This window comes from Staurois parvus, unplaced genomic scaffold (genome assembly GCF_062004578.1).
Source record: "Staurois parvus isolate SC_StPar_1 unplaced genomic scaffold, SC_StPar_1.0 ptg000287l, whole genome shotgun sequence".
NCBI lineage: Eukaryota > Metazoa > Chordata > Amphibia > Anura > Ranidae > Staurois > Staurois parvus.
In genome coordinates, this window is record NW_028318083.1 from 20,752,247 (window position 1) to 20,767,310 (window position 15,064).

The 15,064-nt window shown below is 45.1% G+C and overlaps 1 protein-coding gene across 1 annotated transcript in view; it reads right to left on the bottom strand.

The window, feature by feature from the left end:
- JARID2 (jumonji and AT-rich interaction domain containing 2) overlaps positions 1–15,064 on the bottom strand; it is a 175,685-nt gene that overhangs the window by 84,890 nt on the left and 75,731 nt on the right. The window contains exon 5 of the mRNA XM_089682296.1: positions 1,897–2,126. Coding sequence (XP_089538422.1) covers positions 1,897–2,126 — 230 coding nt within the window. The remainder of the gene's footprint in view (positions 1–1,896; positions 2,127–15,064) is intronic.

Consider the following 15,064-nt stretch of genomic DNA (forward strand, 5'->3'; position numbering starts at 1 on the left):
CCCAAATGCCAGGATAGGTGACACAAAATAAATGTATAAATCTGTGGGTATGCTGCCCTTTTAAATGATACAGTTCAAATGAGCATAAATTATACAATACATTCAGAGCAACAACACAGTGATTAATGTGCCAACTCAAAACATGCAAAAAGTTCACTTCAGCAACAAATGTGAAGATATATGAAATCTTGTGATTAATGGACTACAAGTGTCAGTAACTCTTATGATGCCCATGCTCCTTCACCAACATAAGCTCTATCCACTTACAGAAATGTTGGACCCCCAAAAATTCCAAGGTTTAAAGAGCATAGAGGTAAACTCATCCCACCTGGTCACACCACTGCAAAAACAGCCAACTCTTTATTTCTCTGTCTCCAGGAGTGTAATAGTTAACTGCTGCAAATTCAGAACAATCCAATGCCCAGTCATATCCTCAAAACAAGCCCCTATGTGCTCTGACAAATACCTGTGGTCAGACTGGACATTGAGAATCTTACAATGGACTGGGGCTGTGAGGTTACCTTTAACTTTCAGGACAGTCCTGAAGGATCTGGGATGGTTGGAAGATATCATAACTGTGTAGAGATAGTACAATTTGGATATTGGTGAGAAATCAGTCATGTGCTCAGGGGCGGACTGACAACTCATGGGGCCCCCGGACAACAGGGGATCATGCGGCCCTTGTGTCCTTGCCCAAACTCAAACAGCCTATGAAAAAGGTACCAGGGGCATCTCATGGGGCCCCCTACTGACCCCGGACCCTCGGGCAGTGCCCGTGTTTCCAAATGGTCAGTCCGCCCCTGCATGTGGTATATCAAAAAATATTGTAGGCATAAACTAGCAAATGTATGACCACAGAAGAAACCAGGGGATCTGCCACTGCAGGAGGGGAGATAAGGCAGCCAAGATAAGTGATGCTGGGGCAAGATTTTAGGGAAGGCAGTGGGGACCAAAGACCAGAGGTTTGAAATGGAAAGAAGAGAGCTGGAAATGGAGAAAGCAGGGCAGGTAGGAAAAAGTTGATTATGGGGATTAGTCATGGCAGAGAAGGATGTGAGTTCCAACACAGTATGTAAAAGGTGATTGTGTGGATGTATGCAGAGATGCCAACCTTCATATCACAAGTTGGTAGACCAACCTAAAGCATGCCCAGTTCTCAGGTATATTCATACTTGTATGCCTGTTTCTCACCTTTTGTCCCCATCAGCACACCCTACAAGTGAAAACCTCAGTATTTAAAACACCCAGTCTCTCTCTCCTACATAGACCTCCCATAGTATGTTTATATAGCCCGCTCTCCTCATTCTTCTCCCCCACCCTGATTTTTTGGGTAATGTATAGACAGCATGAATTTATGCAATACATTTTTCTGTAGCTTTCCAGAGCAGTCATATTTCCATTGCTTAAATGAGCTAATAACAGTACAGCCACACTAATTTAGCTTCCATGGAACGCGAGGGAGAAATAGTCACTGTGCTATTTGGGTCGGCTGGAGATGAGAGCTTGAAGCACTCAAAGAAGAAAAATAATGGTGTTGAAATTGCTTAGTGGAGAAGAGGTCCATCACCTAATGACACTAGCTAAAAACTGGAGTCCCACAGAATGACGGGACACTGAGGGCATTTCCAGCAAAAGCTTTTGCCAATGTCCAATAACCTGAAGATAGCAGCATATAACCCATGATCCAGGACTACACATTCTGTGTCCTGTAATTAGGATATACATTATTTCGGCCTATGCACATTTTTTTTTAATGTCTGACATTGTGTAAAGGTCTACTATTCATTGCAGCAAATGCTGTACAGGATAAAATACACATCCCATATAGCTGGCTGAGATGGATGTGTCTTCAGCCCCTGCAACCAAGGCAGTTTTACTACTACAGAGATTACTCACCTGTTTCCTTAAGTCCTGAGCCGATCTAAGATGACTGTGGTGGTTGTTAGCAGCGAGCCCTTTGGCATATGAGCCCGTGTTAGAAGCAGGTTGGTGGTTAGCAGCGGCAGACTCTCTCCGGCTCTCGGCTTTATGGTCACTGTTCCTCTCTTTCCCTGGGGTGGCCTCTTTGCTTCTGTGTTTGTGAGAAGTTTCTTTTTCCCTCAATAATTTGCAAGACCCGTTTAAAACTGCAAAGAAACACAAAACACATTATATTTGAAAAAAAGTTACAGGTACTGCAATTGAAAGACAATTGTGCTTTTAACTAATATTAAAACTATGTATTGCAGAAACACATTTTAAAAGTAAAAAAAAATGTAAGCTTGAGCAAAGCATATATAACATCAGCCCTCTGCTTGCCAAATATTTAATACAATTACATTTATTGCGCTGTAAACACCTGTAGATTAACTGATATATCTTCAAGTCACACCAAATTGGAAAAGTACTTCAAGTTTGTGTTATAAACGTAGAACATATCATTTGAACAGATCAATTTACTTTTTTACTGTGTTCCATATAAGATTACATGACCAGCAGCCTTCTACCAATGCATGGTTATTGAATTTCACACTGAAGTGCTCTTAGAGAGGTAAACGCACAGCATGTTGACCCTCCGAGTACACGCATGTTTTTTTCACTGTATTTCCTTCAAGTGCCTAAAGCACAGCTAGGCAATCTGCAGCCATCCAGATGTTAAGACTTAGCTGGGACAAGGTATTATTATGCCCAAGGCAAGAAAGCTAAATTGTACCCTCCTTTTTCCAAGAACAAAACAACACCTCCAACACCATTATATACTTTTCAAGTAAAAAATTATATTTATTACCCTTCAGCGAACATGGTATTAAAAAAAGTAAATCAATAACAAACAACTTTAATCATTGTTTCATGAGTCACCAGATGGCCAATAAGCTGACACAACTGCATACCACCAGAGTGCTAAAATCTCATCATATCATGTCTGTAAAACGTCAAAAAGCACCTGATACTGTTCTAGGTCCAAAACGGTCTAAAAAAACTAGATAGTAACAAAACTATTTATGCACTGTTTAGAAGATATTCACAATCTAAGCAGCTGGTGACATCACTGGCACATGCTCACTGTACTCTGCACTGAGGGAATACTAAGTGTGCAGTCATTGAGGCTCAGCCATTAAAATGGCTGGAGTATGTGAACCGGAAGGACATGTTGGCAATGAACAGCCGTTACTGTTGCACTTCCTATGGTGTAATTATATAATATGCATGGTGTGCTTGACGGAGGATGCCGACAATTCTATGTAGTGTAGGAGGTGTTGTGCCATTTTACTTTTATTATTTTTCCGGAGTCCCCACCAGCATGGTCCTTTTTTGTGTATGTTACAAAATGCAGGCTCTCCAATTTGTGGTTAAAGGATAAGTTCACCTTTCATCACATGTTACACCCATATCTTTACCCAAGTACTTTTTTTCCTAATTGACATACAGCTGTCACATGACCCAGCTCTTTCCCAGCCTGTCTTTAGGGAAGCTGTTTCACGCCCCTCCAGCCTGTGTCTTATAATACCAGGGAGGTGAAGCCTCCATCAATCAAGATGTAATATACCACCTACAGTATCTCACAGAAGTTACTACACCCCTCACATTTTTGTAAATATTTTATTATATCTTTTCGTGTGACAACACTGAAGAGATGACACTTTACTACAATGTAAATTAGTGAGTGTACAGCTTGTAGAACAGTGCAAATTTGCTGTCCCCTCAAAATAATTCAACACACAGCCATTAATGTCTAAACCACTGACAACAAAAGTGAGTACACCCCTAAGTGAAAATGTCCAAATTGGGCCCAGTTAGCCATTTTGCCTCCTCGATGTCATGTGACTCGTTCGTGTTACAAGGTCTCAGGTGTGAATGGGAAGCAGGCGTGTTAAATTTGGTCTTATCGCTCTCACTCTCTCATACTGGTCACTGGAAGTTCAACAAGACCCTGAAACTGAGCTGCAGCACGGTGGCCAAGACCATACAGCGGTTTAACAGGACAGGTTCCACTCAGAACAGACCTCACCATGGTAGACCAAAGGAGTTGAGTGCACGTGCTCAGCATCATATCCAGAGGTTGTCTTTGGGAAATAGACGTATGAGTGCTGTCAGCATTGCTGCAGAGGTTGAAGGGGTTGGGGGTCAGCCTGTTAGTGCTCAGACCATACGCCGCACACTGCATTAAATTGGTCTGCATGGCTGTCATCCCAGAAGGAAGCCTCTTCTAAAGATGATGCACAAGAAAGCCCGCAAACAGTTTTCTGAAGACAAGCAGACTAAGGACATGGATTACTGGAACCATGTCATGTGGTCTGATGAGACCAAGATAAACTTATTTGGTTCAGATGGTGTCAAGCGTGTGTGGCGGGTAAGGAGTACAAAGACAAGTGTGTCTTGCCTACAATCAAGCATGGTGGTGGAGTGTCATGGTCAGGGGCTGCATGAGTGCTGCCGGCACTGGGTAGCTACAGTTCATTGAGGGAACCATGAATGCCAACATGTACTGTGACATATTGAAAGACAGCATGATTCCCTCCCTCCGGAGACTGGGCCACAGGGCAGTATTATATAACATGATAACAACCCTAAACACACCTCCAAGACGACCACTGCCTTGCTAAAGAAGCTGAGGGTAAAGGTGATGGATTGGCCAAGCATGTCTCCAGACCTAAACCTTATTTAACATCTGTGGGGCATCCTCAAACAGAAGGTGGAGGAGGGAAATGTCTCTAACATCCACCAGATCTGTGGTATCATCATGGAGGAGTGGAAGAGGACTCCAGTGGAAACCTGTGAAGCTCTGGTGAACTCCATGCCCAAGGGGGTTAAGGCAGTGTTGGAAAATAATGGTGGCCACACAAAATATTGACAATCTGGGTCCAATTTGAACATTTTCACTTAGGGGTGTACTCACTTTTGTTGCCAACGGTTTAGACATTAATGGCTGTGTGTTGAGTTATTTTGAGTGGACAGCAAATTTACACTGTTATACAAGCTGTACACTCACTACTTTACATTGTAGCAAAGTGTCATTCCTTCAGTGTTGTCACATGAAAAGGTATAATAAAATATTTACAAAAATGTAAGGGGTGTACTCACTTCTGTGAGATACTGTACATTGTGTTTAGCTGGGTTAGTGGGAATGAAGGAGGAGAGAGGGAGTGAGTGCAGGGATGTGCCCTATTTGGAAAGTATGCTAGGCTTGTGTCTACCCCTGGTCCAGCTCACAGCTGAAGAACTACAAATTCCAGGTCACTAACAAGAACACAAAAACAACTTGAGGATTATTTTTCATATTTTCATCTCAAGTGTGCAAGTCATGTAATATCTACTGTACACATTCTTGTACAGTGAGTGTGTGTCTTTGTACTTGTCTGAAATATGACATCAAAACTGTCAACGTCAAGCTGAAAATATATCTTCTGGTAAAGCATTTACCAATTTTGAAACTGAGCTCCATAAATTATGTTATAGTGAATTAAAACTGAGAACAGTTATAAAACCTCTACCTTATTTTAAAGAGTGTATACAGCTAAATTGATATTTCATCGTGTACAGGACCCCAAACGTTCAGTGGCCTTCAGGTTTCATTTCGGACCCTCCATCAGAGTGATCTGCCAGCTTGGGGTTTCCATTTTTCTGCTGCATTTCCCATAATGTAAAATATATAAATTAAAGTAGGGTGCCCCAAGAATGGCAGCAGCATGTGGGAACACCAATGGACACATGTATAGAGAATGAGATCTAAGCTCCATGGAGAAGTTAGGACAGATTTGGACCACGCAAGAAAGATTACTTTTTTCATGTTTTTGAAATCTGTTAGGTAAACAGTTTGTACATGCGAGTATTGTGTAATTCCTAAACGGAAGAGGACAGATCCCCTTCCTTTCTTTTTTATTTTAGCAGATATTGGACCCAGAGAAAGACGGCTGTAAATGGACACACATCAATTTACACCTGCCTGTCCATAGGAGTGAACGGACCATCCAATCAGGTCCACCTGAAAAACTGACAGGTGGATCTGATCGGAAGCGCCGTGTGAAATTGTTCTAAGGCTACGTTCACACTAGCCTTGTGTGAAGGCGGCAGAGAGGCGTTTAGGAAGTGTTTTTATAGCTTCCCAAACGTCTCTGCCAATTATGCACATTACAGCACATGGTGCTGTTCTCACAGGAGCGTTTGCGTCGCGTCGCAGCAAAACGGACGCCTCTGGTCGAGTCAGGAGGCGTTGAAGCCTCCTATTCTCGTCTATGGTGCCGCTCCGCAAACGCCCGGTCGGCGTTTGCGGTGCGGTTGTGAAGCGGTTGCGGGGCGTTTGCGGAGCGGTAACACCACTCAAACTGCATTATAGGCGTTTGTGGGGTGATATTAACGCTCGGCAAACGCCTAGCAACTGCCGCTAAACCGCGCATGCGGCGTTTGCGGAGCGTTTGCCAAGCGTTAAAAAACTCTCTGCAAACGCCAGACCAACACTTGCCAAACGCTATAGGAGCGGTTGGCAAGCGTTGGTAAAACAGCCAAGTGTGAACGAGCCCTTACTAGGCAGACTCCAGTTGAATGCAGAATGCCTTGAGAAACATCCACATGTGATATTGAGCCTATATCAGCGGTTCTCAACCTGGGGGTCGCGACCCCTTTGGGGGTCGAACGACCATTTCCCAGGGGTCGCCTAAGACCATCGGAAAACACATATTTCCGATGGTCTTAGGAACCGAGACACCGCTGCAGTCTCCGGCGATGTGTGGGCGGGATGATACGCTGCTGTCACCTGGCCACACCTCCGGGATCGCTCAGCAGCTCCGCCTCCTCGCCGCTGATTGGCCACCGGAACTGTAGCTCAGGAGAGGCACACAGGCGGCCAATCACCGGCGAGGAGGTGGAGCTTGGAGAGGAGGAGCCGAGCGGCAGCGCGCGTACATCAAAGAAGACCGAGGGAGCTGCCGGAGCGAGTGAAGAGGAGAGCGGCCAGAGAAGGAAGACAGCTGACAGGTAACTGAGAGAGCGAGCCCAGGCTGGAGCAGGGGTCAGCAAAGTAAGTATCATTGGTGTCAGTGGGAGGAATAGTGCCCCATCATTTGTGTCACTAATACCAACGATGGGGCACTATTCCTCCCCCCACTGACACCAACGATGGGGCACTATTCCTCCCCCCACTGACACCAACGATGGGGCACTATTCCTCCCCCCACTGACACCAACGATGGGGCACTATTCCTCCCCCCACTGACACCAACGATGGGGCACTATTCCTCCCCCCACTGACACCAACGATGGGGCACTATTCCTCCCCCCACTGACACCAACGATGGGGCACTATTTCCCCCCCCCCCCCTGACCCCAATGATGGGGCACTATTCTCCCCTCCACCACACTGACATCAATGATGGGGCACTATTCCTCCCACTGACACCAATGATGGGGCACTATTCCTCCCCCCACTGACACCAACGATGGGACACTATTTCCCCCCCCCCCCTGACCCCAATGATGGGGCACTATTCTCCCCTCCACCACACTGACATCAATGATGGGGCACTATTCCTCCCACTGACACCAATGATGGGGCACTATTCCTCCCACTGACACCAATGATGTGGCACTATTCCTCCCACTGACACCAGTGATGGGGCACTACTCCCACTGACACCAGTGATGGGGCACTACTCCCCCCACTGACACCAGTGATGGGGCACTATTCCCCCCACTGACACCAATGATGGGGCACTACTCCCCCCACTGACACCAATGATGGGGCACTACTCCCCCCACTGACACCAATGATGGGGCACTATTCCTCCCACTGACACCAATGATGTGGCACTATTCCTCCCACTGACACCAGTGATGGAGCACTACTCCTCCCACTGACACCAGTGATGGGGCACTACTCCCCCCACTGACACCAGTGATGGGGCACTACTCCCCCCACTGACACCAATGATGGGGCACTACTCCCCCCACTGACACCAATGATGGGGCACTACTCCTCCCACTGACACCAATGATGGGGCACTACTCCTCCCACTGACACCAATGATGGGGCACTACTCCTCCCACTGACACCAGTGATGGGGCACTACTCCTCCCACTGACACCAGTGATGGGGCACTATTCCTCCCACTGACACCAATGATGTGGCACTACTCCTCCCACTGACACCAGTGATGGAGCACTACTCCTCCCACTGACACCAGTGATGGGGCACTACTCCCCCCACTGACACCAGTGATGGAGCACTACTCCCCCCACTGACACCAGTGATGGGGCACTACTCCCCCCACTGACACCAATGATGGGGCACTACTCCCCCCACTGACACCAATGATGGGGCACTATTCCTCCCACTGACACCAATGATGGGGCACTATTCCTCCCACTGACACCAACGATGGGGCACTATTCCTCCCACTGATACCAACGATGGAGCACTATTCCTCCCACTGATACCAACGATGGGGCACTATTCCTCCCACTGATACCAACGATGGGGCACTATTCCTCCCACTGACACCAACGATGGGGCACTATTCCTCCCACTGACACCAACGATGGGGCACTATTCCTCCCACTGACACCAACGATGGGGCACTATTCCTCCCACTGACACCAACGATGGGGCACTATTCCTCCCACTGACACCAACGATGGGGCACTATTCCTCCCACTGACACCAACGATGGGGCACTATTCCTCCCACTGACACCAACGATGGGGCACTATTCCTCCCACTGACACCAACGATGGGGCACTATTCCTCCCACTGACACCAACGATGGGGCACTATTCCTCCCACTGACACCAGTGATGGGGCACTATTCCTCCCACTGACACCAGTGATGGGGCACTATTCCTCCCACTGACACCAGTGATGGGCACTATTCCTCCCACTGACATCAGTGATGGGGCACTATTCCTCCCACTGATACCAACGATGGGGCACTATGCATCCCACTGACATCAGTGATGGGGCACTATTCCTCCCACTGATACCAACGATGGGGCACTATGCATCCCACTGACATCAGTGATGGGGCACTATTCCTCCCACTGACACCAGTGATGGGGCACTATTCCTCCCACTGACATCAGTGATGGGGCACTATTCCTCCCACTGATACCAACGATGGGGCACTATTCCTCCCACTGATACCAACGATGGGGCACTATTCCTCCCACTGATACCAACAATGGGGCACTATTCATCCCACTGACATCAGTGATGGGGTACTACTCCTTCCACTGACACCAATGACATGGCACTACTCCTCCCACTGCAAAATTACAGTTATGAAGTAGCAATGAAAATAATTTTATGGTTGGGGGTCACCACAACATGAGGAACTGTATTAAGGGGTCGCGGCATTAGAAAGGTTGAGAACCACTGGCCTATATGAATAAAATACCTGAAATCCAATAAATGATTAGGGACAGTAAAGCTGGGAAGGAAAGAGATAGAGGATGCTGGATGTACTCTAGACAGGAAATTAGGTGGGCTCTCTCCGACTTGCTGCAGCGTCTAATGCACAATGAATTAAGCTCATTGTGTGCATTGAAATGAATTTCAAATCAGAAGAGGCGCCTGTGCAACTTTGCTGGAGTTCAGCTTTAAGTAGAATTGGATAGAGGAGACCAGTGGAACCGCATGGAAAAGTAAACCAATGCCAAGGCTCTAAAGTAATATTATCCAAACAGATTACACAAAAAGAAAATAGAAAAAAATTCACAGAAAATTAGCTAGCAAATGATGTACATATAGTAAATATCTCTCTCAGACAAAAACCTGTGTATTTAGAGACTTCTTGGTTCTGTTTAATTGCATGTGTTTTCTGAATGAAAATGCATTTCATGTAGAATGTCCAATGCTTTATTTGGGGCTAGATCACATTCTTGTACAGCAGTTAAGTGAGTTTTTAAAAAGAGAGCATGCAGCATCTGGTAAAACATGTTTATATATATATATATATATATATATATATATATATATGCCATGGAAACCTGCACTCATTTTGCATAATGCATGATTATAAATAGACATTAATAAACAACAGCAATTGACCCTCAGATAATAAGGTGATAAGATGCTGAAAAAATAACTTGTTCGTGCAATGAAAAAAAAAAAAAAAAAACATTTGGCCCTCATTAACACAAAGTGTTTTGCAGCCATTTCTAGGGGCAACAGGTGCTTTTTGTACTGCTTCTAAGTGACCCTCCACGTTACATAGTTAGTTTGGCTGAAAAAAAGACAAAATTCCATCCAGTTCAACCATTAAAAAAAAATGTTATAATCCTACACCCACAGTGGATCCAGAGGAAGGCAAAAAAATACAGCAAAACAGGATCCAATTTGCTCCTGCAGGGGAAAAGATTCCTCCCTGATCCCCTGAGAGGCAATCGGATATACCCTGGATCAACTTTACCTATAAATGTTAGTGTCCAGTTAGAAGCTTGAGGTGATTGTAGCCGTATTAGTGCACTTGCGACAGAAACAATGGAGTACTGACGTGATACTTTTATTTGCACTAACATACAATTTTGAGGACGAGCTTTCGGGGTATGCCCCCTTCTTCAAGGGACAGGCAGTTTTGCTAAAACTTTGTGAAGTAGTACTGCCTGGACCTTGAAGAAGGGGACATACCCCAAAAGCTTGTCCTCAAAATTGTATGTTAGTGCAAATAAAAAAAGTATCCTGTCAGTACTCAATTGTTTCTATGTATCCAAGAAAGAATCCAGGCCTTTTTTAAAGCAGGGAGTCTATTCCACATTTTTACAGCTCTTACTGTGAAGAAACCTTTCCGTGTTTGGAGATTAAATTTCTTTTCCTCCAGACGTAAAGAGTGCCCCCTTGTCCTCTGTGATGACCTCAGGGTGAAAAACAGTACACCTAGCTCACTATATGAACCACTGATGTATTTATACATGTTGATCATATCCCCCTTAATCTCCTCTTCTCAAGAGAGAATAAATTAAGTTCCTCTAATCTTTCCTCATAGCTGAGCTCCTCCATGCCTGTTATCAGTTTGGTTGCCCTTCTCTGTATTTTCTCCAGTTCCCCAATGTTCTTTTTTGTGAATTGGTGCCCAAAATTGAACTGCATATTCCAGATGAGGTCTTACTAATGATTAGAAACCGCAGCTTGGCATTGCATGCCATTATTAAGCTTGTGATCTACCAGAACTCCCAGATCCTTCTCCACTATTGATTCCCCCAGTTGTACCCCCCCCCCAGTATGTATGATGCATGCATATTCTTAGCCCCCAAGTGCATAACCTTACATTTATCAACATTAAACCTCATTTGCCACATAGTTGCCAAATTAAACAGTGCATTGAGGTTGGCTTGGAAATTGGAGACATCCTGTAAGGACGTTATTCCACTGCACAGCTTGGTGTCATCTGCAAAGACTAAAATGGTATTTATAATCCCAGACCCTATATTGTTTATAAATATATTAATAAGTAAGGGTACTAACACTGAACCTTGGGGTACACCAATGACAACCCTAGACCATTCAGAGTATGAATCATTAACCACTATTCTCTGATTATGATCTTTTAGCCAGTTTTCTACCCATTTACATATGTATTTTTTCAAGCCTGTAGACTTTACCGTACAAATTAGCCATGTGTAAGGAACTGTGTCAAACGCTTTTACAAAATCCAAGTATACCATGTCCACCGCCACCCCTCTGCCCAAGGTTTTGCTCACCTCCTCATAAAAAGAAATCAGATTTGTTTGACAACTTCTGTCTTTCATGAATCCATGTTGTCTGTTGCTTAAAATATTCTTTTCCAGCAAGAACTCATCTATGTGGTCTTTTATTAAACTCTCCAGTATCTTCTCAACTATAGAAGTTAACCTAACAGGTCTATAATTACTTGGTAAAGATTTTGACCCCTTTTTAAATATTGGCACCACATTGGCCTTATACCAGTCCAGTGCTACTATGCCAGTTATTAAAAAGTTCCTAAAAATTAGAAACAATGGCTATGAAATGACAGAGCAATTCTTCAAGGACCCGTGGGTGTATGCCATGAAGTCCAGGTGCTTTATTCACCTTTATTCTGTCTAAATATTTCTGGATCATATCAATTGTGGGCCAATGTGGATCATCTGGAGCGGTGTCAATACCATGCCCATTATGGACAAGAGCTCCCCCATGCTCCTTTATATACACAGAGTTGAAAAAGGTATTTAAGAAATTTGCCTTCTCTTTGTCCCCAGTCACCCACTCTAGATTATTTTGCAAAGAGCCTACATGCTCAGACTGGACCTTTTTACTATTAATATAATTTAAGAATTTTTGGGGGTTGGTCCTGCTGTTTGATATTTGCAAGATATTTTGCAATCTGTTGTTTGTTTCTAATTTTTGCTGCCTTTATTTCCTTTTTGCATATTCTGTTATATTCTTTGTAATGTTTAAAGGATGATAGCGTTCCTTCATTTTTATATTGAATAAAAGCTCTTTTCTTATTATCTATAGCTTTTTTTAACTTTGGCTGTAAGCCACATAGGTTTGATTTTTAGCCTTTTAAACTTGTTGCCCGTGGGAATATATTTTGCTGTATTTTTGTGTGTTCTCAGTCTTTTTGAAGAACTCCCATTTCTGTGCTGTGTTCATTGATGCCAATATTCCCTCCCAGTCTAAGTCTTGTAGAGCAGCTCTCAGCCTTGGAAAATTAGCTCTCTTAAAATTGAGCATTTTTATTTTTTCTGTATGTGTTTACAGCTAACACTAAATGAAACCATGTTATGGTCACTGCTACCCATATATTCTTTTATATGTACATTCGTAAGTAGCTTTGCATGGTTTGAGATTACCAGGTCCAGTAGAGTATCATTCCTAGTTGGGGCCTCTATGAACTGTACCATAAAATTGTCCTGTAGCAAGTTTAAAAATGCTTGCCCTTTAACTGTTCCTGCAGTACCATTACTCCAGTCAATTTCTGGGTAGTTAAAATCCCCCATTATCATCACTGTCCCAGCCGATGCAGCCCTTTTGATCTGTGTAAGGAGCTGAGTCTCCACCTCCTCATTAACACTGGCAGGCCTATAACAAACTCCAATTATTACCTTGTTAGTACACATCCCTCGTGTGCAGTTCCAACCATAATGCTTCAGCCTCATCACACTCTCCATCAACAAGGTCCTCTTTCACACTCGCTCTGAGATCATTTCTCATATAGAGACAGACACCACCACCTTTCCTATTTACCCTGTCTCTCCAAAACAGAACATAGCCAGGAATATTAACGGCCCAGTCATGTGAAGAATGAAGCCAAGATTCAGTAATACCAATTAAATCATAGTTCTGTTTATGCACCAAAGCTTCCAAATCACCTATTTTGCTTGGCAGACTTCTGGCATTGGTGAACAAACACTTTAATTCATTGACACCTTGTGCACACGTATTTTGCATTTTTTTTATTTTCTTACAAATGATACCAATTCCACTGGTTGTTTGTAACCTGGGAACCTTCTTAGCTGCCATAGCCCTCCCCCCATCCTTCCCCATGTAATCCTGTGCGTCCATGCACACAAAGTTTTAGAAGCTTTTAGCAGCCGTAGCATTTACCAGCAGGAAAAAAACCCCAGGGCCAGTGCGCTCAGGAACAGCAGTATTTTGGCAGAAAAAACGCTTGACGCATGTAAACACGGCAAAACGTGCCTAAACATGTGTTAACACTAGGTGCGTTTAGCGCTTGAGCGTTAATTTCATTGACCATAATAATAATTTATTCTGGCCATTGAAATGAACACCCAAGCACCTAATGCTTGTAAATGAGCCTAAATACTTGTAGACGCGTTAGACACTTTGACAAGCGTCAGGTGTTTTTTCTGCCAAAACACTGCTGCCAAGAGGAGTGTTTTTAAATTGTCCTGTGTGCATGAGGCCTTATGACAAGACCACTTGTCCACTAGAGACAAAATACTCTACCATCTCTAGAATAAAATCAGTGGGGGGAATTGAAGAAGTATGGCCAAAGCTTTTTTGACCATACTTCTCCTATGGATCACAGGAGTGCACTTAGTTCTGCATTCCTGTGACCCATATTCTGCTGAAGTCTGCTGTCGGCTGGTGTCACAGAGCCAGTCTAGGCAGCTGTCTCAGCCTCTCAGTGTGCCTCTGAGAGTCTGAATCAGCTCCTCCCACCCCCTTCACAGTCCGGTACTCCAGTGAGTGTTGGAGTGGCAGAGCAGAGCCAGTGATTGACAGTCACCGGTGTGCTCAGAGCAGACCTGAGAACTTAGTGATCAGTGGTCTTTGATCGCTTAGTTCTCAGTGTAGAGCTGGTGGGGGACAGCTGGTGAGTACCGTATTTGCCGGCGTATAAGACGACTTTTCAACCCCTGAAAATCTTCTGAAAAGTCGGGGGTCGTCTTATACGCCGGTATACGGCGAGCCGGTGTCAGGGCGGCACTTTTTCCAGGGGCGGTGTCCTAAGTACAGGGGTGGACAGAGGGGCTGCTGTACCTTACCTGGCTCCGGTCCCGGTCCCACGATGATCCGGTCCAGGAAGCGCGACTGCTCCTTCTTTCAGTTCGGCCGCTCGATGGTCGCGCGGCCGCTCGGCTCCGCCTCCTCACCGGTGATTGGGCGCCAGCGCACACAGGCGACCAATCACCGGCGAGGAGGCGGAGCCGAACGGCCCCGCGAAAATCAAGCTGCCGAACTGAAAGAAGGCGCAGCCGCTCCTCTCCCCCACTGACACTAACGATGGGGCACCATTCCTCCTCCACACTGACACCAATGATGGGGCACTATTCTCCCCACTGACATCAATGATGGGGCACTATTCCTCCCACTGATACAAATGATGGGGCACTATTCTCCCCACTGACACCAATGATGGGGCACTATTCCTCCCACTGATACAAATAATGATGGGGCACTATTCCTCCTCCCCACTGACACCAATGATGGGGCACTATTCCTCCCACTGATACAAATGATGGGGCACTATTCCTCCTCCCCACTGACACCAATGATGGGGCACTATTCTCCCCACTGACACCAATGATGGGGCACTATTCCTCCCCCACTGACACCAATGATGGGGCACTATTCCTCCCCCACTGACACCAACGATGGGGCACTATTCCT